Source organism: Symsagittifera roscoffensis, chromosome 3 (genome assembly GCF_963678635.1).
Source record: "Symsagittifera roscoffensis chromosome 3, txSymRosc1.1, whole genome shotgun sequence".
Taxonomy (NCBI): domain Eukaryota; kingdom Metazoa; phylum Xenacoelomorpha; order Acoela; family Convolutidae; genus Symsagittifera; species Symsagittifera roscoffensis.
This window is the reverse complement of record NC_087064.1, coordinates 7,680,158-7,707,663: the sequence shown is the minus strand read 5'-3', so window position 1 is coordinate 7,707,663 and position 27,506 is coordinate 7,680,158. Positions and strand designations below refer to the sequence as shown.

General features: G+C 36.8%; 4 protein-coding genes across 5 annotated transcripts in view; 1 reads left to right on the top strand and 3 right to left on the bottom strand.

The window, feature by feature from the left end:
• LOC134842520 (ankyrin repeat and EF-hand domain-containing protein 1-like) overlaps positions 1-14,903 on the top strand; it is a 28,422-nt gene extending 13,519 nt beyond the window's left edge. For both annotated transcript variants that reach the window (XM_063858902.1, XM_063858903.1), the window contains exons 5-16: positions 587-730; positions 1,359-1,512; positions 1,965-2,155; positions 2,851-3,020; positions 3,256-3,386; positions 5,114-5,315; positions 6,174-6,280; positions 6,773-6,922; positions 8,878-9,012; positions 10,601-10,777; positions 13,818-13,979; positions 14,597-14,903. In XM_063858902.1, the coding sequence (XP_063714972.1) occupies positions 587-730; positions 1,359-1,512; positions 1,965-2,155; positions 2,851-3,020; positions 3,256-3,386; positions 5,114-5,315; positions 6,174-6,280; positions 6,773-6,922; positions 8,878-9,012; positions 10,601-10,777; positions 13,818-13,979; positions 14,597-14,796 (1,923 nt within the window). In that variant the 3' untranslated portion in view covers positions 14,797-14,903. The remainder of the gene's footprint in view (positions 1-586; positions 731-1,358; positions 1,513-1,964; positions 2,156-2,850; positions 3,021-3,255; positions 3,387-5,113; positions 5,316-6,173; positions 6,281-6,772; positions 6,923-8,877; positions 9,013-10,600; positions 10,778-13,817; positions 13,980-14,596) is intronic.
• Positions 1-27,506, bottom strand: part of LOC134842522 (SRSF protein kinase 3-like) — a 261,300-nt gene that overhangs the window by 214,450 nt on the left and 19,344 nt on the right. The gene's annotated exons all lie outside the window — the stretch shown is intronic.
• On the bottom strand, positions 18,830-23,496 carry LOC134841315 (guanine nucleotide-binding protein G(i) subunit alpha-like). The gene is made up of 2 exons (XM_063857214.1): positions 22,550-23,496; positions 18,830-20,557 (listed from the first exon to the last, which is right to left on the bottom strand). Exons 1-2 carry the CDS (start codon positions 23,096-23,098, stop codon positions 20,189-20,191), a joined length of 918 nt encoding a protein of 305 aa, XP_063713284.1. The 5' UTR covers positions 23,099-23,496; the 3' UTR covers positions 18,830-20,188.
• Positions 23,971-27,506, bottom strand: part of LOC134842524 (coiled-coil domain-containing protein 124-like) — an 83,183-nt gene continuing 79,647 nt past the window's right edge. Inside the window, exon 4 of the mRNA XM_063858906.1 lies at positions 23,971-24,297. Coding sequence (XP_063714976.1) covers positions 24,108-24,297 — 190 coding nt within the window. The 3' untranslated portion in view covers positions 23,971-24,107. The remainder of the gene's footprint in view (positions 24,298-27,506) is intronic.

Here is a 27,506-nt window from a genome sequence, read left to right as displayed (position 1 = left end):
TGTGTGTGTGTGTGTGTGTGCATGTGCGTGTGTGTGTGTGTGTGTGGGGGGGGGGGGGGGGGGGTTTCTTCAATTTAATCTTCTTCTAGTCTATTTTTTTTTAATTTCAAGTGTCATAAGAAAAACTCCATTAATCAGACTTTTACCTGTACTCCAAGTAGGCAGCAGAGTTGACTGTCGAGTTTTTCCTGTTTTAGTCTTAAATTTGAGAATTGAAGTAGAATTGACTGAACTTTCATATTTCTAATGAACCATGGGTTCTCCTTCTTTTCGATCTTCTTTATCACACTCTGAGTGAAGAAAGATTTGAACACTTTTGCATCCTGGAGTTCATTCTAAAAACTCAAATACATCGAAAATTCGACTTAAAAGAAAATTTGACAAAAAAAATTGGAACAGACAAAATCAATTAAAAAGAACAAAGTTTTTTTGAACTGCTGCATAGCTTAAGGTTCCATGAAAATTGAAAATTACATGCAAAAAGTAGTCAAACTTGGCGAATTGTTCTTTTCGACTGGTTTTGTCTATGTTCCATTTTGTTGCCAGTATTTATTATACATAATGTATCTTCTGTTACGTAATACAGGTGTTGGTGCAGGCCTGCTACACCGCAGCTGATAATGAGGCCACCTGTCTCAAACTCATCCACGGGGGAGCGAATCCGGACTCCACCTTCGAGGCCAAACTGGAGACGGCACTGCACGCCGCCGCTGCATCCGGATCCGCACAGGTTTGCAATGGGATGAGACATGTAAAGAGATTATGGACATTTTAAACTTCACTGAGAAGAGTTCGAAATACATTGAAAAGCGTTAACCACAATTTTTTGGGTACCAGAAAAACTATTTATAACTTAATGCTAATTTTAAAAGAAATCGCCGCCTCTTTTGTAAGAAAAAAAACTACCTAATTTTTTTTAGCAGTGACTTATTTTTGTACCCAACCGAAAAGCAACAATTCTGAAATTAAGTAACTAGATTCATAGAAGACAAATTAGGACTTTTTGAATGGCTAGTATAATTTTAACGACCTATAGGTCTCGCAAAAATGCGCTGATTCGCGACGCATAATTTCGATTGAGCAAATTGAGATTGAACAATTTTATTTCATTCGCAAGCGGCATAAAATTAATGGTTACCAAAGTAGCAATGTTCAGGTCGCTTTTTTGCCGCGTTGTGACATGCTTGAAATAGGTCTCGATTTGGTTGACGATGGCTGACATAAGTCGCTCACCACAACTCGGGTACAGAGCAATGGCATCTTAGATGTGCACGTTATTACTCGAAGAGTCAGTATTCACCGACGATATTTTTTAAATAGCAGTTTGCTGAGTGATAAATTGTTCTGTTCTGGTATAGGTATGTCGTGCTCTGATTGAGGCGGGTGCTAACATCAATGCCCTGGACAAGAAAAGAATTCATGCGTACCACAGGGCGGCTAAGAATGGTCACGTGGCTGTTCTGAGGGTGCTAGCTGCACACAGGGCCAAGATAGATGTCGCAGATGTCCTAAGTGAGTTGTCCTTTTTAAATAAAATTTCACGAAAAAAGTATTTCAATCCACGGCGATAACGGAGATTAGGAGTAAGATTTTCGAAAGAAAGCTACCGGATGTTTTGTTGGATTTGACCAGAAATCACTTTTTTTTCGGTCCTGGTGAAATGTTTTGATCTGAAAAATGGTCTTTTTAGGAACAGCTAAATTATTGTACAAAATAAAGCTTAGTTCTTCAACAAAATCGTCGCGGTTAAAGTTTTCAATGTTTTGCTTTTCATCAGAAAACTTTTATGTATTTTTTCACTGAAGCTCGAATAGTTGACATCCTCGGACGTTTAAATGTGGCGCCTAGTTTATCTTGGAAAGGCTGCTCGAATTCAAAAATCTCCGCATCTTCGAAATCTCATCGGTCGGCGGAAAATTAAACTTCGGATTTTCTTTTGATCTTTATTCATTTTTTTCACACAGGCAACACGGCGATGCACTACGCGGCCATGAATGGACATGAACTATGTGTTCGGTTCCTGGGCACTCGTGGCTGTCCAGCTAAGAGTAAGAACTCGGAGGGTTCGATTCCCCGCCAGGTGGCAAAAGACGAAGGACACAAAGCGGCGATGAAGGATTGTCGGAAGGCTGAGAGGATAGAAGGAAAACAGAAGGTAAAAAACTCATTTATAATGAAGCAAGTAGCCAGATTTGACCATCCTACAAACAATATCCCTATCTCAGAACTTCTTATAAGATTTGTAGGAAAACTCCCCTATCTTACAACTTTCTTAAAAAAATTTTTTAAGGTGATTTTTCAAAATAAATAAAGGTTTTGAGAACACAAAACTTCAAAAAAACGCAATTTTTACAATTTTTCTTATAAAAAAAAGTTGTAAGATAGGAAATTTTCTCACAAAAAATTCTCAAAATAAATTCAATTAGTTTTAAAAGCAAGAAAGATATGAATGAAAAGTTCCCTACAGGCAAAAAAGTCTAGTTCCCATAACAAGACACTTGCTCTCGCAAATGTGAATATATTTGAGTCGGGAATACGCGTCGAAACAACGCATTTTTTTGGTGAAAATTTTTCGAAAAGGCTGAAAAACGGCAAACATTCTGGAGTTTCGGCAGAACTCAAAAAATTCGAAATGGCTGAACTACGAAAATTGACAAAAATTTCATAAACTCCCGGCTCTTCCCGTTAAAAAGCTCCTGCACTGTAAATTGCATATCAGTTAGTGTGTTCGCCTATTTAAGACATCATTGGACAGGCAAATTCCCTGAATTGGGTGCTATCGGCGTGTATATAACTGATGTACTATTGTTTAAGCAGCATTAAATGATGTTTTCTCTTCATGTTTCACAGGTGGAGGAGTGGGCGCTGAACATTTACGACTGGGTGTGTGAGTTTGAGCAGGAGCTCCTGGGGTACTTCCAAGATGCAGACGAGGAGGAAAAGGGAACCCTGAACCAGGACCAGTTCGTCGACATTCTAGAACAGCACGGACCCAAGTTCGGAAGCAGAGACGACTACATGTAAGCCAGAAACTCCGTTGTTTCATCTTGGTCTTAAAAATTCTCATTTAATAGTTTTTTTGCAGCCAGTATTATTTTTGCTTTAAAATTGGAAATTAGGAAAGTGAAATATTGGACAATCAATTTATTAAACGTAGTTTGCAGCCTGGCAACGTGACCAAAGTTGAATCATTGATGGCGACTCTGTTGAATTGAGGCTGGACATTGAGATAGTTGTGTTGTTTTTGTGTGTTAGCAACATCTACAAAATGCACGACAAGGACAACAAGGGCGTGATCAAGTATGAGGAGTTCCTCAGTGGGAAGAAGTACATCCACAAAACATATGTCGCATCCGCCTTCGAGAAGAAAGACAAGAAAAAGAAAGGTGTGTCACGGCTACTAACATAAAGTCTTTGATGAGAGCAAGCTAAAAACTCAAGCAACGAAAAAGTCACAAAAAGTAAGCTACAAAAGTTAGCATCAAAATAATTACTTCGGAATTAGAAATATTTTTATCACCGTATAGAAAAGAGTTTTATTTGACCACCATTTACATAATTTAGCGTATTTTTTTAACCGTCAAAAAACATGCCTAAGTAATGAAAAAGGATATCAAAGATCCTTTGTTTTCAGTAATGAAAACGTTTTTTTTTCTTCAAAGTTCACGTCATGAGTAGTCTTCATTTTGCTTGTTTTTCATTTTGCTGGTTTTAAGTTTTTTTGATTGGCATGCTATACGTTTTTGATTTTCTTAATTTTTTTCAAACATACATTGCTGATTTAAAATATCCCGACAACACAGATAAAAATTGAAATTTGAAACGCGTTTTTCTTAAATGGGGTTGACTTTAGACAAAAAATGCTGACAAAAAAGTTGTTTGAAGTTTTAACAGAACAGTTCATTTTTATGCAAAAATCGGGCCCACAAAAACGGGTAACGAATAAGTTTTGGCAATTGAAAGTAACGCTAAAACTACTGGTTAATTTTTCGACAAAATTATATCAAAATCAGCCCCGTATGTAACCCAACAAAATTAAAGAAGCATGTACAATCCAATCACATCTGCTAAACGCAAAAAAAAAGCTTTCAAACGAAATATGGTATTTTTTATAAACAAACTACAAAAAAAATAAACAAAAACAAACAATTAAGGCTATCTGGCCATCAAACAATAATAAACATCCTTGTGCAAAATTGAAAAAAGAATACTCTTCATGCACGTTGTTGGCCTACATAAAATGCTCATTTTGATATTGTTCTGTCAGCAATTGAAAATCAATAATTTTGGCGTAACTTTTGACTGGTTAAAAAATCAAAAAAGTTCCCATAAGTGAATCATACTTTTGTTAGTTATACAGAACTAAGCCAGTCCTTGCGTGAACAATAATAGCGCATGCAAAATTGAATTAAGGCTCCAGTAAATTTGATTAACTTTTATGATTATTTGTCTGAAATTACTGTCTGAAATTTAAACACGGTCAATTTATTAATTTTTAAGTTCGTTTTATAATATCCGTTTGTGTTTCTGTTGAAATTCAACATTTTGCGATGATTCTGATCTTGTTGTTCCGACTTTTGAAGAAAGTGACGGAATATTTGTGCTCGGGGATGGTTTTTTCTCGACTTTTTAACTAGCCATTTTTGACGGAGTTTCAGCATCAATTGAAAGGCATTGATGTCCTGCGCTCAAATTCAAAACGATGTTTTAACTGTGATCATTTTTTGTAAAGTTATGGGGTTTAAAGATGGCCAATTTAGCCAATTTGGAACAGTTAACGCGCGATATTTTTCGTGCTATAATAACGCTTAAGCAAAGATTCAAAATGCCTTAGAAATTGTTCCAAATTGAATTGAGGCATGATATTTGGTCTATTTAATTCTTTGATGTATGCAAAATTTATCAGTTTCAACTTGACATAGCATGTGAGGGGGAGAGGGGGGTGATTTTCAAAAATATATATCTTTTAAAAAAATGTTCAAAATTTTTCTTGTTTTCTTTGAAAATTTCAGTCAGTTTTTTACGCGACACACTTAAACTACTCCAAAAATCCCAAAAGGTAGTCGGAACATTCAGGACTTCGACCTGATACAAGCAGTTTTGTTATTTTTAGGCAAGAAAGGAAAGGGGGGCAAAGGGAAGAAGAAGGGCAAATTTAAGCTGGCTTTCCCCATTTGCACAGCCCCGGAGGGTCCCCGCATGCCCCACGGGGCTCCCCCCGTCAACTTCATCCCCAAGATGCTGCCACTGACCGACTGGAGCAAGTTCTCCCGCGACAACGCACCCAAGAACGCCATCATGGACGACTGCATATGGTGAATATAACTGCCCGGGTCGAGGTTCGCGATTTATGTTTCGACCAGGGCGGGTCCGAGCACATGTCAGAGTTAGACCAAAAATCCATGGTCGAGAAGCCCTTATACTCGAAAACAAAGTGGAAACAAAGTTGCTGGCAACCACTAGATGATAATCTCGATTAAAAATTTTATGTTTCTTCGCAAATTCCGGCACTGTTTCTCTTTCAACCTTTGCAGTTATTTTCATTTTGAGTCCATCATTCACCGCACTTTTATCTGTATTCTGAATGATAAGCTAAACGTGAAATCACACTGGTGGAAGCTTGAAGTTGTCGGTGAAGTGAATGGTTGATGAAAATTGTATGTTTGATGTACTATAGCTCGATTTTTTTCCGAAACTTCTCAACTCTATCGACATTTTCCTTAGCAATTTTGTCCACAATTGCGACACACAACCCTCATTTGCATATGGGTGAATTTCGGATTTCCCCCTTGACTGGATTTGGGGAGCGATTTTGATTTTATGTCCTTTTTTCAGTCCACCTGAGTAAAATAGTTGTGGGATGAAAATTCGTATGAGCGGTAGGGAGTTACAATGAATTAAACAACACCTTTTGGGGAGCGGCGGTGGTGAAGTGCTTACGTCTTCGCCTCTCAAGTGAAAGGTCGGGTGTTCGAGGCCCACCATGATCCGTGCTAGTTGATAGAGGGTTAGACAACATTACGCAGCCCAGATATTTAGCCAAAACAAAATTGCATGCAGTTCTTAAGCAGGAGCACAACAGCGGTTCTCCGCGAACAGCTGAACAGCTGGTATGTTGGTCCTTTCCCCTGTGAATAGGATAAATCGTCTTTGAAAAATGTTTTTTTTTGCAGGTATATGACTGATCCTGGTAAGACTTTCCAGGGAATCAACGACGCCACCCGAACTAGTGACTTCGAATCCCTCAAATATGCAATAGACATTCTCAACATACCACCAGGTAAAAGAAAACTGAAATCATTGTCGCTTCTGGAGCCAGACGCTTAACACGAAAGATAATGCCTCTTAGTAATAATTTGAGGCCAATTATAGCCCGAGTTCGGCTTTGAACGGCAAAGACAAAAAAATGTACGAATCTTACCAGACTCTCTGAAAACAAATAACGTGAATAACAACTCCACAGTTTTGACAAATTCTGGAGCTGCCCAACTAAAAAACCTTTATTGCTAGGACAAAAAATTACCAAAAGACTACCAAAGGAGAAACTCTGTGCGTAGGACTTGGTACATTACTTTGGTCGGCTCCTGAAATGACCTTGTACAACAAATTTTTTCAAAGTTTGCCTATGTCTAGTGGGAGGGGAGGTAGACATGACGCTGCATTTTTCCGAAATATTGCTTGTTTTGCGGTGCATCTTCTTCTTATACGTGGATCGTTATTCGTGGTTCTCTGATTTGCGTATTGCACTTGTTATTGCTTCTTGTTTTCGCAGATACGCGTGACAAGTACTACAAGACTCCATTGATGACAGCCTGTGCTCAGGGACACATAGACATGGTGCAGTTCCTGCTGGACAAGGGGGCCGAAGTGACCACCAAAGACAACTTCTTCTGGACACCACTACACTTCGCCTGCCACAGTGGTAATTCTAATTACAAACACATAAATTCAAGTCTAAAAACTGTGCCCGCTGCTCTATAACCAAGCGAAATTTCTCCGGTAACAAAAAAAAAGGATTCACGTATTTTTTGGCTCATGTGGTGCTAAGTCAATTGAGGTATCCACATATAGAGCAAGCCATTGTACCAAACGAATTACTGAATAAATTTATTTTTAATATCCCAATTTTGACAAGACTGCTCGTCTTAGAGCTAAGCCCTGAATGTTCTGACTGCCTTTAAGGTCTATGGAGCAATGTTCGCTTAAAACATTATTGAATTTTCCAAAAAAAAATTTTTTTAAATGAGATGTCTTATAATCATCCCCCACAGGCCATATAAAATACAAAATGATAGATTTCGCTCCTGGTAACATAAAAATTATGACAAATAGCCTGCTTCAACCAGTTTGGAACGCTTTTTAAGACAGATTAAATCGCCATAACTTTTAAACCCCCATAACTTTACCAAAAATGATCAGAAGTGAAATATCTTTTAAAATTTAATCTCAGGACAAAAAAAACTTTCGGATGAATGAAAAATCCGTCAAAAAAAATAATTAAAAAGTCGAAATTCGTCTGGAGAGAAAAAAACTACCCTGAGAACAAATATTCCGTCACTTTCTTCGAAAGTCGGAAAAATAACCCGTTATAAAAACGATAGGTGTTGAATTATAGTTGTATTGGGACCGATTGAACAACCTTACCCCTAAATCAACTTAGCAGGGAGATTGTTCACTTGGTAAGTAATATTTTTCAGCCAATCAGATTTAAGCATAGGGCATGCAGGCCTTACGGATTGGTTTGCCATTTAACTTTAGGGGGAAGATTGTTCACAGAGGAATTTTAAATCTCTTTTTTCATTGTCACTCCACGCGTACGGTGTAAAAATCCAATATTCCAAACATCCAAAAAATAGCTTCACTAGGGCAAACATCCAAAAAATTTTAAAAAGTAGGGCAAAGATCCAATTTCTACCGTTCGCTTACAAGATGCTGTGTTGTCGAAAGAAGGCGGATCGCCGCATTCGCGCCAAGGTGTTGCGAGTTTGTCAACACAGGAAAGGACTCTTTATGAAAATTGAAGCCGGTTATTGCCGCGAGGCGCGATCAGTTGGCTCATCAGCGAACTCAAACTGACAGTTAACTAAATTGGGCTCGAATAATTGAGCCGGGTACCGTGCAAACATCCGATGTGCCAAACATCAGAAAAATCAAAAAAAGTTGCAAGTATCCAAAAAATATTTTACAAAGGTAAACATCTGACTTTACTCAAAAAGCAGGGCAGAGATCCGATTTCTAACGTTTGCTTGAAAGATGTTGCATGGACCGATGTTTTTTAGTCAACCAAAAATTACGCCAGATCTTTCGCGTCGGATACTGACAAAATTATATCAAAGTGAGCCTTTACGCAGACCAACAAAGTTTAGGAGTGGTGAAAGCCTTAACAAATTGAGCAAAACGTTTTTAAAATCTTACTATTTAAAATTTGGTTTTTACGTATTGTATTTTTATTAAATAGATATAAGACAATTTATACAATTTTCAGAGGAGTATACTCTTGTTAAAATTTGCTGGGCTACATTAGGGACTCATTTTGATGTAATTTTGTCAGCAATTGATCCAGCAATTCTGACGTAAATTTTCATTGACAAAAAAAAACTAATTGATAGGTTTTGAGAAATTTTGGGCCAGAGTTTTGCAAAATAAATTGCACTATGTAAATTTTGCTAAAATTCTTAAGGAAGTTTTGTTCCAATTGTTTTTGTCTTAAGTCAGCGCAATGTGAAAAAACGCGTTTGAAATTTAAAATTTTGTTCAATCTGTTGGTATAACTCAAAACAGCACTGTATTAATGTAATTAATGAAAAAAATTATCTATTAAATATTTCTTTAAAAACTATCAAAAGTTGCAGTTGATATGTTGTTTCTGTTTTTTAGGCCAGTTGCCCATAGTTCAGATGCTGATTGATAGTGGGGCGGACATGAATGCAGTCACCATGCACGGGGCCACGCCCATCATGAGGGCCATCGAGGCATCCAGGGCAGAGGTAGTCGAGTATCTGCTGGAAAAAGGTCAGTCGCCGTCATCACCGTTTAAATGCGCAAGGGTCGCATAATATAGTTGAAATTACAATTAGAATAAAAAATTCACGCCTCATTTCCAAACTTAAAATATAAAATCAAACAAATTTTTCACCGTGAAGTTGTTTGAAAATGTAACAAAAAATTTGTTAATTTCAACTTAAATTTTGTATCAAAACAACTCCAAATTTTAGATGTCGGTTTAGAAGGTCAGCTTGATTATTTAGCAATTTAAATTCAAGATTCCTTACAGGTTACGTTTTCCTTTTTTTATGATAATTGGACTCAAATAAAGTCGAGAAAATTTGTTGCAGTTTGAAAATTTTCCCGCATGCCTCAAAAAACTCCTCACGCCATTTATAGCCAAAACCAGAAAAAAGACAAGTCGGTTGCTCATTTTTCCTATGATGGAATCCATAAATGCAAAAATTTATCGACGAAGCTGTAAAAACTTCGTCGATCAACTATGTATCGTCGATATATTTCGTCAACACATTTCGCCGGTATAATAACTTCGTCTAAAACTTCGGAGCTCGATAATGACCTTCGCCAAAGAAAGACTGATAGTCCAATGACAATTAGGTGAAGCATTTTCTGCGTTCGATACAATTCAAAAGAACTGATAAATAACCTTGGAAACCTCTTTGTCTGACTTTTATATGGGACCATTGAGAGTTATTCGGAATCATACTTCCAAACGATTTCCCAGCCGAAATGATGAATTCACAATTCAGTCCTAACCAAACCAGACCTAATCAAAAGCAAATTGCGGCAAAAAGAGCTGGGCACGTAACCTAGATTACGCCAAGACGATTTATCCACTAAGGAAAAGACTAAGCTACGACCTATTTATCCACTGTAGCATCTCTGGTTAAGGATTTAATGTTGTACTTGCCATACTAGTAATGATACTGGGTTGTGTAATAGTGCCCCATTCTTAAGCAACGAGTACAGATTATGGTGGGCCTCGAACACCCGACCTTCCGACAGAGAGGCGGAGACGTAATCACTTCACCAACTCTCCTCATTTTGTACACCTCGTTTTGGATCATGCAACTGATGGACAAAAGATAATATTTTCTACGTCCAGTAGCGTGCAGACTCTATACCCCTCCCCTCAATTATGGTTGCCAAATGTTTCTCAAGGGTTCACCTTTGGTACTAAATCTCCTTCCTGGTACTAAAAACCTTCCTCAAAAGCTTTCTAAAGGGAGTACTCGCCAAAAAAAACAATTGTATAGCAACATTTGCCTGCCGCTCATTTTTGCAAATTATGGTTTTATGGGGTTTTAGGTGGACTCAAATTGGTTGACTCAAATAAAGTCGAGAAAATTTGTTGCACAGTTTGAAAATTTTCCCCCATGCCTCAAAAAACTCCTCACGCCATTTATAGCCAAAACCAGAAAAAAATACCATTGAGAGTTATTCGGAATCATACTTCCAAACGATTTCCCAGCCAAAAAACAGCAATTTGCTAATTTTTCCTAAAACAGCAAAAAAAAATAGTGAAACACGTTGGATTTTTTTTTCTAAATATTTTGTCATTTCGATAGATGAAATGTTACACTTTATTGAATAGGAGTGAAGTTGAGTTTGGAGAATGCGAAAGAGCACACTGCCCTGGACGTGGCCATGTTGTGGGGGGACCCTCGGGTGGCCAATCTGCTGATGGATAAGTTTGAGAAGATGGGACTCCTGGGAGACAAGGACGACAAAAAGGGAAAGGGCAAAAAGGACAAAAAAGGCGCCAAGAAAGGTATCAGTGCTATCTACTTCTGTAAAAAAAGCTGCAAAAACACAATTTTTGGCCTGTTTTTTGTAAAAATTTGCCTACTGCTGATATTTTTTTTGCAAATTATGGTTTTATGGGGTGCATCATGGGGTACTAGAGAACCGTACATTTCTTAGACAAAATTTGACGAAATCTGAGCACCAAAATTTGTAAGAAGACCAATTTGCTCGACCTTAAAAATCGGCAAAATAACTATTGTATTTTAGGCACATTTATTGGGAGCTGATTTATGTACATGATATGGATCACAAAAATGCGTATGCCTATGTCGCGTTTGAAGTCTAGTCAGCGCATGCAAGTCTGTAAATGGCACAGCTTGGTTGCGAAATTCTGCTCGCTAATACCGGGCATGAAAATCTAGTCGCGCCGTCTCCGCCTCGTTCGCGAATGTCGCGACGGATCTGTTCTGTCGTGAAAATCCGAAAATGTCGAGCTTTGGTCGCGAAAGTCTGCACCTGTCAAAACTTAGCCGCGATAGTTTAGACAGAGGTCGTTGACCTCAGTCCGGATTATAAAGAGATCTTTAGATCTTTAATCAAGGGTGGATCTCGGATTTGCTCGAGGGGGGGGGGGTCTCGACTATATTTATTTTCTGAGCTCTACCAAATCGTTATAAAGATTTAAATTACATTTTACAAATTGATTATACATTTTTTTGATAAAATTTTATTTGTTTTTCTATCAATTTTTTTTGAGCGGCGTGGTGGTCAAGTATCCGTCTCTCAATCAAAATGTCGGTGATTCAAGACCCATCAAGTTCTATCCTCGTTTCGAGTGAGTGCGGCAACATTATCCGGCCAAGAGAAAAAAAGTATGTAATATGATTCTTAACCAGAGGCACTACAGCATTTCACTGTAAAAAAAGTGAAATAATTGTTCCTTTCACTCGTGCATAAATTGTCTTGAAGTTGGTGAAAAATAACCTTACAAAAAAGCTTGAAACGCGTGGTAATTGTTTTATGAAATTGAGTTGATTTCTCTTTATTCGTCTTTTCAACGAAGCGAAGACATTATTCACGGGGTATTTTTTCAGGAGGAAATCTTTCAATTTGATCACCCTAGAACTTTTTGCATTTGATTTTTGATTTCTTTTGGTTGCAAATCCCGAAAAAAGTGAAGAATATTTGTACTCGGAGTGGTTATTTTCTTCAGTCAATTTTCGACTTTTTAACTAAGCTTTTATGACAAAATACCATTTTTTTATACTAACTGAAACATATTGTTTGCTTCCCGAACCTGTGATCTTTTTTCAAGAAAATATCGGTTTTGCAAAGCGCTAATTTGGCCTTCTTGTGATAATTAATGCGCGATACAATGCATTCTTATAACACGCGTAAACGGTGGAATGAAATATTCCAAGTTGAATTGAGGCAAGTCATTTGGTCTTATGATTAGAATGCGAGACGCAAAATACAGTAAAATACAGTTCATTGTACTTTACATTGCCTGTGAGGAGATCAAACGTTTTTTTATTATTTCATTAGTTTTCAACCAAACTGCCTTTTAAATTGCCTCAAATGTTAGTCGGAAATTAAGAGCTGTGCACTGATATACGAGCAGTCTCGTTAAGTTCCATTTAAACTAAAGTGTTATAAAAATGCAAGCAAGACTGCTTGTAAAAGGACAAGTACCTATCAAATCAGGCGGTGCTGTAGCATTTATGGATTATGATTATATTGAATTTTTCAAAACAGATGAAAATTTCGAAAAAAAAATTAAAATTTATTTTTTTTCTGGGATTTCATTCAAAAATTTCCCCATCATATGCGTTACAACGCAAGCACAGCGTTGCAATTTAAAGAATTAAAAAATACAGTTATCGCTAGGTCGAAAAAACAAAAAATGATAGTTTTTGACAAAAAGAATTTTTTTTTTATAAATAACAGTCGAAAAACGCAACCACCAGTCTTAAATATGCTTTTTGTATCAATTAGTTAGCAGCTCGTAAAGCGACAATACTTGGGAAGACGCGCACTGGGAAGAAAACAAAAAAATGCCATCAGAAACTGTTGTCAGAAAAACAACTTTGAGAGATAAGTTTCAGAATTTTCATTTAATTTTGAGAACCGTCATAATTTTCATTTAATTTTGATCATCAACATACACAAAATAGGATAAAAAACTTGATGAAGGATAAAGCAAAATCAATTTAATAAACAAAAAACAATAACAGGACGAAAATCTGACAATTGAAAACTTCGCAAAAAAAGTTCAATTTCATATATGTTCATTCAAGTTCAAACAAACAAGGATCGATCGGGACTCGAATCTCAGTCTTTAGGATACAAAAGAAACCAATTCACCATTAGACCAAGTTGGAAGAAGCCTGGAATCTATAAGGATTTAAAAAGATCAAGTAGCCGACGAAAACTAAGCCGATAAAAATTAGAACGAAAATTTAAAATTATTTTCAATCAATTTTCATTCCAAATTACATTTTAATTTTGATAATAATAAATGATAATAAACTTCAATTGCAGTATCAATGCTGTTATACAAACCTTTTAATATCAGCAAAGGCACTGGTTGGAAACAGCACGTTGCGTAGAGTGACTTCTATGAAACATAAGAAATTTTCTACCGGAAAGAAGTCTAGTTCACGATAACAAGAAATTTGCTCTCGCAAAAGTAAAGAACAAATAACTTGATTCAGTTAAATTTTGATCAATTTCTGAGCCAGAATAAATTGCCACTAAAATGTTAGCAAGATGTCAATACCTTTCAGGTGATAAAAATTTCTGCTCAAATAGGTCTGAAAAAAAACCCTGAGCACAAATATCCCGTTAATTTTTTCGGAAGTCGGAACAATTACGCACTCCAATTACGCCAAAACAAATGACTTTAGTTTCCAAAGCTTTCACAGCGAAGTAGAAAAAATACGCATTGATCCAGCTTTCTTTCATTTGTTGAGAAATTATGCAGGAGAAGTTTTTTTTTATCTCGGTTTGCTGGAGTTCATCGACACTTTTCCAACTTACTAGTGATCATGTTTTTTTTCGATTAGGTAAGAAGGGGGGCAAGGCTGGAGGCAAGAAGAAGGGTAAAAAGAAGGGCAAACAGGGGAAGAAAGGGAAGGGGGAGGAGGAGGAGATAGAGGAGCCAGAGTCCATCTTCGACAAGTACCAACAGGAGAGTGTCATCCGCACAGCCACCGCCATCGCATCAGGTAGCTATCAAAATAAACAATTTGGCTGTGAAGTCACTCAAGTATTTGCATCTCAAGGTCGAAAGGTCGGTGGTTCGAGAACAAATCGTGCTCCTGAGGGTGACGTAAACAGTTTTCGCTGTCCAAAAAATATGATGAAAAAGTAGTTAGGAGAAAATGGCTCCTCCTAAAGAACTCAACTATTCATTTGATACTTTGGATCTTTCCCTAAATACACGCCTCAATAATTAAGCAAAATCACTAACTTTTTTCTCTTTCAACTGAAGCTTCCCAAATTTTTCATTCGAGCAAATTTTCACAGAAAAAAACTTGCCGTAAGAAGCATGTTGACATATAACTAAAGATTCGGCAACATTTAGCCTTTGCTATCTAGTTTTAAAACGTGCAATGGTTGCAGCACCATTTTGCCTTCAAAATTGTTCGCAAACTGAGCTCAAAATTTTTGATGATAACAGAATAGTCGAAAAACTTATTCCTCCAACTAATTTTAAGAAAATTTTGCATCCTTATTACAGTTGAGTAAAGAAAGATTTGAGTAAAACTCTCATGTAGCTCATATAGAGTTTTGTTTGACTTTAACTTTTGGTTTCTTATAGTACTCGTTTTGCTACAAATAGGGGTTCCAGAGCACGCCCAGAACATCGCCTACGTGCCGAAGAAAACGTGGATTAACATGCCTTCGTCACAGGACTTGCTGAAGGAGAGAGACGCGCTACGGAAGCAGTGGGGCGCCGGTAAAGACTTCCCGAAGACGTTCAAGAAACCATTTGGTGAGAATGTCCAGAAGAAAGTCGACGAGATGGGAGGACTGGAATAAAAACTCTCCTGGAGATGTAAAAAAAGTTCTATCGAGAGAAAAAACTTAGTGATGATTAAATGACAATTGAAAATTAATTAACTGTTAATAAAAAATCGTATCTTCAATGTAGAGAGAGATTGCTTACATTTTTCGCACGTTTTTGGTTCCAGAGCAATCTGGATCCTAACTTAGTAATGGTTGCCTTGATCAATAAGCTGTCCCGTATCCCGCAGTGACAAAATGGATAAAAATCGATTATATACAAAAAAATCTACAGATTAACGTAAGTATAAAATCAATTTATCTACAACCATTTACGAACAATAATACATTTTACGAACGATAATATAGATAAAATTGATTTTTTTTTCACCGAAAATAAATGGATTTTAGTGCCACAATAATCGATTTTATGGTGTATAGTGTTGCACGTGCAAACAGATTCGGTCTCAAGCCTACAAACAAATTGACAGATTTAGTCCTATTTTGATATATTTACGAAATTTCTTGTCCCATTTCGTAAATTCAGGAGGGTATTTTAGTCTTATACTTCGGAAGATTCATTGATAAAAAATCAATTCAAAAATCTTGACAGTCCCGAGACACGAATTGTTTATGATAAAAACGTGTGGCGGTTATCGGTGCGCCAGTGCCAATGCGCGCCCACAACCAGGCCACTGGTTGAGAAACTTTAAAATAGGATTATAGCAGCAGGTAGATATCTGTCAATTGAACATTTTGAACGGAATCGTTGAAAACCTCGGTCTGCACAGTTAAATTGCTGCAAAACGTGCATACATTCCTCTAATTGCATTCCTCTCTAATTCTCAAAAGCAAACTCGTTTCATAGACTAATTGCCCCAAAGCAATGACATGGTACTTTTTTCAAATAATTTTTATACGTGTCTAATAGGTTTTAGCAAGTGTATAAAAATGATAGCAATTAGTTCTACAGCCTAGCGTTAACACAGCGTTTCAGCAGAGTTAAAAAATTTTAGAATGTGTTTAGATGAGTTTCATTGCAATTTATATTTAATGTTAGCCAATGTTGGTTTAATTACGAATTCCGGTTGTCATTCACGAATCCGAAATCACCTTAAAATCGGTGTGTATTGCTTGTTTTTACCGCAAATCTACCGAATTCATTTACACTATAAAATTTCGCAATTGATTTTAAGTTAACAGATGAGCTGGTATATTTTTGGTGACGCTTAACATTTGGGATTGTAACCAGGTACAATCAGCTTGCTGTATTGCGTGGAAGCTTCATTATTGCAGACAGATGTGCAATAAAGCTTTCCGAAACGCCTCCGAAACGTTTAAGCTTCGGATAGATTTACTATGATTTAAAAAATCGTTTGAAAACCAGGCCTAGAAACCTGCTAGGCACCTTTCAAGGAAACCCGAGAAGTCCACTTTTACAAAAATTTTGAACAATTTTACAATGTCGCCAAATCATTTCTATGCTCAAACAAACTTTTTCCAAAAAAACTGTTCCAAAAAAGCTAAATTGTTATCTATAAAATTTTAAAGCTATTTTCTTCATAAATAAGGGCGTACCAGCTTATCCAGCAAAGAATTCAAATATCTGTTATTCCAATTAAACCATTAATATTAAAAATGGAAGGGTAGTTATTTGAGAAGTCAAAAATTTTCAAAAAACGGTCGAAGTTCGGCAAATTTGCTAATGCAGAGAGGATTGCCAAATCCCTTTATTTCGACAAAATTTTTGATATCAGATTAGGCAGGGTAATTTTCGATAAAAGTAACAAGGTTTACAAAAAAAGATCAAAAACTCAAAGTAATTTGATTTTTCCGAGAACTGAACTAATTTTCTACAAAAAATGGAAGGAAACAAATTACGTCCTTAGGGAGGATTTCTACACACTCCTTTTTCGATTGAACCCTTAATTCAAGATATAAGAGAGCGTAGTTTTTGAGAAAATTACCAAACTGTCAAAAAATGGCCTTTTTTGAGGCCACAACTTTTTTCTTTTAAAATTAGGACGTAGCGTCTGATGTAAAAGACATCCCCACTAATTGTTCTTGCTATTGAAACCTTAGTCTCAGACTTGGCACGGTGTCACGTCTGAGACTAAGATTTCAAAATCCAAGAAAATGAGTCCCCACGTATAAAATTTCGAAGACCTTTGAAGGCGGAGAAAGGTTTGAAGAGACTATGGAAGTATGCAGACATACTAGGTATTAGCCGGTTTTTCATTAGTGTCACTTTTTGAAAATCAGTGAATAAGTTGTAGAAATATATTAAAACTTCAGCGAAAAGCATTTCCCAAGCGTCTCAAAAAACAAAAATAACAAGAAAAAAATCTCATTTTCATAGACATGAGCTTTTTGCACTAGAAACTACGCAAACGAAAATGATTATGCGATAAAACATAAGCCGAAACCATTTAATGGAAAAAATTTTAAGCAAAAAAACTAAAATAAAAAAATCTGACTTTGAAAACCGACAAATTCCAGAACAATCAGTTATAGTAAAAGGAGCAAATTTTAAAAAGTCCATGCTTTACAAAATAAGCCAATAACAAACTTAGCCAACTGACTGTTGGAAAAGAGTAATGAACGCAAGTAAACAGAAACAAAAACGCTGACTTTGTAGAATTTCAAAAAAAAATAGATGCCCTATTAGCTCTTTGAATTTCTGGAACAATTAATGATTGGCGCTTTTTGGATAATATTCACACAACTTGAGAAAACTGGATCAATAGATAAAGTTTTTGTTCCACTCGATACCTAAAAATTTAATTCCACTTTCGAAACTGGAAATTGTTCCTTTTTTCGCGCCATTTCCACGTTCGTATCTGGAGAGTGCTATTTACGTGAGTTTCAGCAGATAAATTTCAATTGAACTCAAAAATTGCATATATATACCATTAACATGTATGAAAGCCTATCTGTAGTTAATAGAGCGTTTTAAGAATTTTTGAAAAAGTCCTCACCTACGTTCATTACTCTTAAACAGTATCAGATAATATATATTCAATTTAAAAAAACGGAACTTGTACTGGCAGATATTAGGCCGAAAACAACGAACCCGAAAAAAAAACAAAATTCAACTTTTTTTGTCGAGACAAGTATTGGAAAAAAAATGATACCGGAAACGGACTACACCAATTTATTACCTAAATAAAGGTCGTTTTATTTAAATTTTCAAAAATTTTAGCAATATTTGAAATTTATCAATCCTGCAAAATTGGCCATTCTGTGAACAAAGTTATTTACGGGATCGCATAAAGGCACAACACATACAAGCACAAAACTTTTTTTTTGGCTGACGAAAGTCGAGATTTGGAGATGCCCACCAACGCCACTACGGTCATCCTGTGAACAAATCACTTTACGGAATAAAAATTACTTCTTTTCATAAAACTAAACAAATTTGAGAAAAAAAGAACCAACAGGTACATTTTTTCAATGAATTTCAAGAAAAGTTTATGATTGACAATTTTTTAGATGAAATTAGCTCAAAGCTGGAAAATCTGGAAATCTAACTCCACTTTCAAAATTAGAAGTCGATCACCTTTTTTGCGACTTTAACACTTTTCCTGTCACCTTTTTTGCGACTTTAACACTTTTCCTGTCAAATATTGGAGTTTGCCTTCCTATTCACAAAGGAAATGAACTGAACCTAAAAATAAAAAAGTCAAGCCGCGAAAAGTTAAATTTGAGCTTGAACAAATTTTAGGACTTTCCCTGAAAAACCTATAGAAGAGTCTTCCTGAGCTAAAAAGCAAGTTGGCGACATGGCAAAAAAACAATTTCACGCTTTTCTTAGGGATTCGGCACCCTCTCCACTCAGAGGTTCGCCTTAGTTACTATTTTAGATCTATTTTAGGCGACCACATCAAATATTATCTAGATGACATTTGACGCCATTATTAAGTACTTTTGAGGGACGAGCTCGGAAAATCACTTTGGCCAACCTTCATAAAAGGTCAAGTTTTTCAAAAACCTTCAAGGAAAGCTAATTTAAGGACTTTTCTTCAAAACAATGAGAAATGAAAATATCAATTTCAAAAAATAACCACAGGGACAAAATGATGACAGAAGAGTTCAATATTAAGTAGAGTCACTTTAAACTATTTCATAATTTACGAGTCAAATTCAGTTTAATTGAAAACATTTTCATTGCTAAATTCGAAAATGGCAGCTACTGAATAAACCATTGCTTTGATGATTTAACTCCGAATTAACAATAAGTTTGGGCCGAAGCTAGTCTCGTTTATTGGAAAACATGAATTGATTTACATGTAAGCGAACACGACCAGCTGCGGCCTGAACTTTGCGAAATATGATAAATGACGTAGCTAACATCTAACATGCCAAGACAAAACCTTGCTCAAAAAGTAATTTATTAATTATCAATAATAAACAAGGTTCTGCTAGGTGAAGTATTAGGTAACACAATATGTTTACAATGTTGCAAATTGGATGAAAGTTACAACACAAAGTCTATTAAAATTTAATGGACAATAGAAATAGCATGTATAAATGAATGGAAAAGTAAAATATAGCACTAAAAACTTTGGCAGGATTTCATCTAATATTTACACACACACCACAACTTCAGAAATAGAAAAATAGCACAGATTCAGCCTGCAAAAATAGATTTGAGTGATTTGTTAAATGTAGTATTTTAAATTGCATATCATTTATTATTGCAGCAAAATATTGCACATTTTAAAAGTTCTTCATTAACAAATAGATTATAAAGATGAAAGATTTCAGAGAATTTTTTTTACCTAAAGCTCGGAATCTTCTAAAAATGTATAACAAGGATTCAATGATGGCATTAGTGCTTCAATTTGAATGTTTTTTTTGGGAAATTTACAATAATATCTCCAGTTCAGTTTTAGGACATTGATAGAATCGCTTCGCCTTCAAGCACAAGGAGTGCCGAAATTGTTCCACGATTACTTGAACAAATTTCGCATTTTTATGAGAGCAGAAAAAAGGTACTTATATAAATTATACGAAGAGCATATTGGCTTTTTAAGTGTTCCTGCCTTTCAGAGTTTCTGTTTTCATCTGAAAATGAGATAATGCACACTATAAAACTTGATTCGCTTCAGTATTTGTCGGTGGTGCTTACGTTGGGATGGAAGCAAGTTGCTACAGGACAGGTAAAGTGTACTGATAGATCGATTGAAAGTTCATGCGTGTCCCTATCTATCAGATGGGCACACACCACACATCATGGTGACTACAGATGCAGCGACGACCCATGTTGTCGTCATGGTTGAGAGGTGAGGCGACGGCGGCCGTGGTTTCGGTGGTGGGGTGTCCAACCAAAAGGGATTCCAGATACCATGATGAGGAGTCATATGAGTGGTTGTGGTGTCTGCATATGAGTGGTTGTGGGGTCTGGGTAGCGGTAGTGTAGTGTAGGCTAATAGAGTCCGCACTCCTGTAGATTCTTCTTGACGATGACGTCTGTGACTGCATCGAACACGAACTGTATGTTGGTGGTGTCGGTGGCACACGTGAAGTGCGGGTAGATCTCCTTGGTCTGTTTGCGCTTGTTCAGGTTCTCGAACTTGATCTGGATGTATCTGCCGGCCTCGTTGAATGTGTTCTCGCCCCTGTACTCCGGGTAGCATTTGGTTAAAGGCGAAAGTTCGATCTTGGCTTCGAACAAGTCCATCTTGTTAAGAAAGAGGATGATGGAGGTGGTGACGAACCACTTGTTGTTGCAGATGGACTCGAACAGCTGCATGCTCTCCTGCATCCGATTCGTTTCCTCATCCTCCGCTAGTACCTGCAAAACAAAACAAAATATACGAACAATCAATCCTCCATGAATAGCCAATAAGAGAAGAAGCCTGTTGCTGTGCTAGTAAAACACACTCTTCCCATCACAGAAAGAGAGCAAAAGAAAAAAGCGACGATCAACTGATAAAAAACAAAAACATAGCCAACAGACAAATGGAAAAAAGTCAATGAACGCAGAGAAACAGAAAAAACATTGACTTTCGAATTTCAAATTTAAGTACATGGACATAAAGCTCTTTGCATTTCAAGAACAAGTTATGATTGACAATTTTTCGGCAAAATTAACGCAATTTGAGAAAAATGGATTAATTGGTAAAGTTTATATTCTGCTGGGAAATCTGAAAACTTGAATCCACGTTCACTAGAAGTCAATTATATTTTTTGTGACCTTTACACTTTTTCTCTTCGATAAAGGAGTTTGCCTTCCTTTTAACAAAGGAAATGAAAAGAGCTTGAGAAGATATCAAGAGACACACTTGAAAAATTATCACGACGTATTCAAGAGTCTTCGCTAAGTTCATCGACTATTAAACACAGAGGCGAAGCTTCGCTTCGCAAACACTAGCGAGAACAAAACAAAAAACATCTCTATAAATTGCAATAAAAAAGTAGAGATAAGCCTCGAATTAGCTAAAATTAGGCTACGTCTGTTCTCGACCTAGAGATTAAGAGTCTCCAACACTTACCAATCAGCTACAGAAACTTAATAGGTACAAAAAATTAGCCACATATAAAGCAGAGAACAGATGCTATGCATTTTCCAATGCTATATTGAAATTTCCAAAGAAGTGAACACTTCTAATGACCAATTATTAGCGAGTTAGGTTAAAAAAAAAGGTTCATATTACTACATTAAGCTGATCGCTTGAGAAAAAAACTAATGTTTTCAAAAATGTACTTTTTTTAACGTTGAACTTTTATAAACAGAAATGAAGTGCGGTTTCACAACACTTGCGATATAAAATAACACAGCGTTGTAAAAAAAACGTTCAAACTTTTGTCTCCAATGAACATCATTTTGAGGAAAATTAGGTAAACGCTACCTTCAAAGTTTAAACGCCAACTCAAAGTTTAGCATCCCCCAGCTTAGGCAAACATACAACAAATAATTTAGCGCTTCAATCAATGTTATATTAAGCGCCTCAGCCGATATAAGATCCGGGGAAACCTATAAGGCAAAAAACTCTGAAGCAAAAGAAATTATTCAATACGAGAGTTGATTTACAACTAGCACGAAGACAAACTTTGGATGAAAAGGGTGGTTTAAAACGAAGATATCCTCAAAAACGACAGTTAGCCAAAAGAAAGGTCTTATAGGCGAGAAATGATTTAGTGAAATGATTCTATTATACAAATTGTTCAACTGAAAAATAGTATACGCTCCGATTTGAGAACGCTTGCTTATCGCGAGTATAAGGAACAATTTTCAATGTTCCTTTATACGTCTTTGTTTAGACACCATCATTCACATAAATGAAGTTTACCTTTTAGAAATTAAATAACGGAACTTCAGTCTGAATCCAAGCCAAAAAATCAACGGCAGAAAAAAAAATCAACGGCAGAAAAAACACACAATGGTTAGAAAATTTGAAATAACAGTTAGGATGAAATTGATCGTTTAAAAAAACAGAGTGGAAACAAAGACGACAAGAACTGAGACGAAGACTAACAAACAGAAAAATTCGCCCCAAATAAATACACCGCAAAGAAAAGCAAGGATCGACCGATCCCCTTTGCAAGCTCAAACAAGCGCTTTGCCACTACACCAAGTGGACAGCCGCACAAAATTAATTATTATTTGATAATCAAACAATAATTGCAAGGTCAAATTCTTACAGATTTTAAAGATTGTCCAGTTCCCGAAACTTAATCAATGTTTGGATATTTTTTCAGCTTTTACCAATTTGTTGTGTGCAAAAATTGGAAAAGCGGAATCACAGTTCTCCCCATATATGGATGGATTGACACAAAACAGTACCTGATCGTAGGCTGATAAAGCGACACAGAAGATGATAGCAGTGACAGCCTCGAAACAGTGGATCCACTTCTTGCGCTCACTCCTCTGGCCGCCGACGTCGAACATGCGGAAGTTGAGGCGTCGGAAAGAGAACTGGATCTCGACGATTCCGGATGTGCGAACGCGAGTCCTGAGGATGTCCTGCTCTGTTGGAATGTAGCCCAAGTGTGATATTCTCTCGATCGAGTCGAAGTAGTAAGCTGCCGAGTCGTTCAGTTGGTACTCGTTCGACCGATTGTAGCACTCCTGCACACCTGAGTCCTGCCAGAGATCCCGGATCGTGTGCCAGAACTGTTCAGACAAGTCTCTCGACTCTCTCTCCGCGTGCTCCTGTGCCAGTCTGAAAAACTGTCTGGCAGCCTCCTCCTTGTCTGCGCCACTGAACGGAATGTCCAGTTTTCCCATAGCACGAATGATGGTCACCATGCTTTGCACGGTGTTGCTGTAAACCACTGGCTTGTATTTCAGACAGTCCTCTTCATTGTAGCCAGTCCTGTGAATGATTTGCATCTGTTTCACTATCGTGCTTTTTCCACTCTCGCCAGCCCCTAACAGAAGCAGCTTCACATCCCGTGCTGTGCGTTCCCGCTCCTCGCGTAACGACTTCTCAATATTCCGATTAACTTGGTTCGCTCGTCTTTGATCAGCATTAAGGGTACAAGTGGGCGCAGAATTTGGGCCTTCGTAACTTCCTCCACACAACCCGCACAACAAGAACGTCGGCCATCTTTTCCGCTGACTCGTGTCATCTCGGTCTCGATTGTTCACGTTGGCTGGCTCGGTTTTGGGCGATGCGGGGTTTGCGGCCTTCGGCTGAAGTTTGGCGCTGGCGTCGGACAGATGTCCCGCGCCGGATTTAGGAGTGGGCGCCACTTTCGACTCTAAATTCGAATCACCAGCTGCCTCCCAGTCTCTTTATACAATAATAGGAACAATTTCTCTAGAAAAGTTGAAATTGATTGCAGCCGTAAATAAACAAATAATCTCAAGTTTTTCAAATAGAACAGACAGCCATGAGTTCAATTGTAGTCGCATTCAATTAAGTACGCCCTATACTTAAGCCCACTATAAGCTTGTTAGCATTGCTCCATTCTCGTGTAAATCAGCTCAGTAGACCAAATTGAACATGAAGACCTGAAATGAAAGTAGAGAGACAAATCTATTTAAGTTGAGCTGAAGGGTAAAGTAAAGTGACTAGCTTATCAGGTTAATGTCGTTTTCAGCAATACTCTGAACTTTTAAACATGGAAACAACACAAAACTCACTCTTAATTACTATCAACGCAGCTATACTTCGAAATCAGTAATCAATCTTAAAATTCATCAGAAGTACCTAAAATAGGACCTTATACTCTCATTTGACCTATTTAAAAACGGTGAGCGAAAGTTCAATCTTTAAATACATACTTATATCGCATTTAACAATAATCAATTCATTAAGAACCAGACTGGTATCAACTGTGTATGATAACTAAAATCGTCGCCGATGACGCCACGACAATCAACACACATCCTGTCTTCACTGATTTAGCGGATTTTGAGGCGACTTCTGAAATTCCTTCCATATTACCTCTTTGTACTGCGACAGTCTCAGACCCGGTTGTTCGACCTTTAACCCAGGAAGCCGTCCTTTCTCGTAACTCTTCAGCGCCGCTTTCATCCGCTTCTCCGGATGTTGGTCAACTGCGCCACCGCTGCTATCACCCAAACTAAAAAATACATATCACTTTCAGAAGTGTCGAAGCTGAGTTGCTGCTTTTTTAGCTTAAAGTTGGTGCTTTTTGCTATTTCTAGGTACTGTAATTGTTTTTAAAATTGAATGAAAAATTTGAAAAATTCTATATCAATTCAACAGAAACATAAGCTGTCGCCGCTGAAAACATCGCCTTTCAGTGACCATTTAATATGCCTTCCGTCTTCCTTTCCATGATTTTTCGTTTCTCAAATTTACTAATCCATTCAATTAATTTGATAAACATTTTGCAATATTGCTTTTGGTAATTATTTACAGGAGCAATCAATTCTTTCTTTTTTTCTTTAGATACACATCAAGTTAAAATACATTTTTTTCAGAAATTAACAGGTTGTATCAAAAAATACAAACGACTTGCAGCAATACCATCAAAAGTCGTCCAGAACACCATCAAAACTTATTTATGGTAGCAAAGAAGCTCAATCAAATGCCGAAAAAGTGGAACTTTTTGCCGATTTCTTTGACGATAATTTCTCAAAACCCTCCGATCCTCCAAGTCTTGGTGAGCCTCAAAACTTATCAACCACGAAATTAGATGATTTTGATATCTCGGAGCAACGCATACAAAACATCTGCAGAACTCTGGACTGTACAAAAGCAAGTGGCCCAGATAAAGTACCCGCAATTCTTTATAAGAACTGCTCAAAAAACATCGCTAAATCACTAAATGTTCTTTTCTATAAGATCAAACAAACCTGCATTTTCCCCAGCTATTGGAAATGCGCGATCGTTAACCCGACTCATAAATCGTGTAAATATATGGTGGAAAACTACAGACCGGTTTCGTTACTTGCAATCGTATCTAAAATTCTTGAGCGATGTATGTTCCTCGACATCTACGAATTTTTCGAGCCGCTCATCTCCAATCAGCAATACGGTTTCCGCAAAGGACGATCATGTTTAGTTCAAATGATTGTTTATCTGAACAAGGTCTATAAAGCAATCAATGATGGAAAATCTGTAGAAGTTGTGTACACAGATTACGAAAAGGCATTTGACAGAGTAGACCATCAATTATTGCTGCGCAAAATTCAAGATATCGGTATAAGTGGGAAATTGCTCAAACTACTCCGCTCGTATCTTACCAAACGTACCCACAAAATAAGGGTAGAAAATCAATTATCCACAGAAAGATTATTAAACAGTGGTGTCCCACAAGGGTCAATATTAGCATGCATCTTATTTCTTATCTACATAAATGACATACCATCGCAATGTAAATTCTCTACACCTCTCATATGCGCCGATGATGTCAAATTCATTAACATCAATCAACAGAGCAACATTTTTCAAACTGATCTAGACAGAGTGTTCAAATGGAGTTCATCTCACAAACAAACGCTGCATGTTGGTAAATGCTCTTACATGAGCTTTACAGGTGAATGCAACCAAATGACTTTCAATAATATTGCAATACCGGAAGTTGAAGTACAGAAAGATCTTGGGTTATTAGTCTCGCGGATTATGAAATGGAATGAAACTATAAGCAATAATATATCCAAAGCCCTTAAGACCTTTTATATGCTGAAACGAAACACTCCAAAGGGACTACCAATGCGAGTGAAACTTAATATATTTAAATCGATGATTTTACAAGTGCTGTTATATGGGTCAAGTTGCTGGGCAGCAAGCATTAAAATGCTTAGATTGATCGAAAAAGTGCAAGAGAAAGCACTGACATGGGTAAATGGCCGGAACGACTACGTAACAAATCTGATGCAATGCAACATTTTACCGCTGACCTTGTATATGCAATTATTGGATCTACTATTTATGTCCAAGATGTTGAATGGTTACTATAAAATTGATGCCACAGAGTATTTTTGTTTAAAGGAATTCGACAGAGCCACCCGGTTATCAGAGAAACCTTTTTTCGAACTGCCGAAAATAAAGAAATCTATCTACCAACAGGAGTTTTGGCTCAGAACCTGCAAACTTGTGAACATCTTACCAAATTCAATCGACTACTCCAACCATCAGGGACTCAAACCACGACTACTGAAGCACTTCTGGAATTACTTCATGACAAACTATAGATACAACGATATTTCGACATGGAAACTTGCATGACGCTGAAACTTAAGGGTGGAAACACCCAAGCTCTAATAGCTGAATCCATAATAATAATAATAATAATAATAATAGAAATCTCGCCAAATTAGGCAGCTCGCTAACTTTATGGAAAGACAACTCGCAGAAACAAGTGACTAATTGAACGTATATTACCATAGGCGAAGCGGAGCACTTGCTATACATTAAAACAAACATAGCACTGTGAGCTAGTGGACAGAAAAGGGATGACGCCATTCACACGATAAAACCAATTTAAAAAATAGTTTAAAAAACTACACGAAAAAAGTTTTAAAAAATTATTGTCTGTTCTAAAGGCTGTTTATTTTGAGGAAAAAATTTTGAGAAAAGATTGAGCCTTTAGAGATATTTATCGAGCAACAACTACGCCGACAATACTTCGGTTGACCCCAGCTGAAAAAAACTGTTGTCATGAAAAAAATTAAAACCTCGGAGAAGATGAAAGTTATTATTTTCAAACAAAGCAATATTAGCAGGTCGCTGACTTAAGAAATTTGTCGTTTCAGAACTCTCGGACAACTTCCTTGAGCTCGTTTAAGCTTCTAAATAGCTGATGGAGTTTGACTTTCTAAATTAGGCTCAACCAGTGTGCTTAGTTTCCGTAGATGTTGAGGCGGACCAAAAGGAAAACTTCGTGATTGCTGGAAAGCGTCTGTTTCGTATGAAATTGAATTAATGATGATCTGAGTTGCTGCTTTTTAGCTTAAAGTTGGTGCTTTTTGATATTTCTAGGTATTGTAATTGTTTTTAAAATTGAATGAAAAATTTGAAAAAATTCTATATCAATTCAACAGAAACATAAGCTGTCGCCGCTGAAAACATCGCCTTTCAGTGACCATTTAATATGCCTTCCGTCTTCCTTTCCATGATTTTTCGTTTCTCAAATTTACTAATCCATTCAATTAATTTGATAAACATTTTGCAATATTGCTTTTGGTAATTATTTACAGGAGCAATCAATTCTTTCTTTTTTTCTTTAGATACACATCAAGTTAAAATACATTTTTTTTCAGAAATTAACAGGTTGTAACAAAAAATACAAACGACTTGCAGCAATAGACATCTCGCCAAATT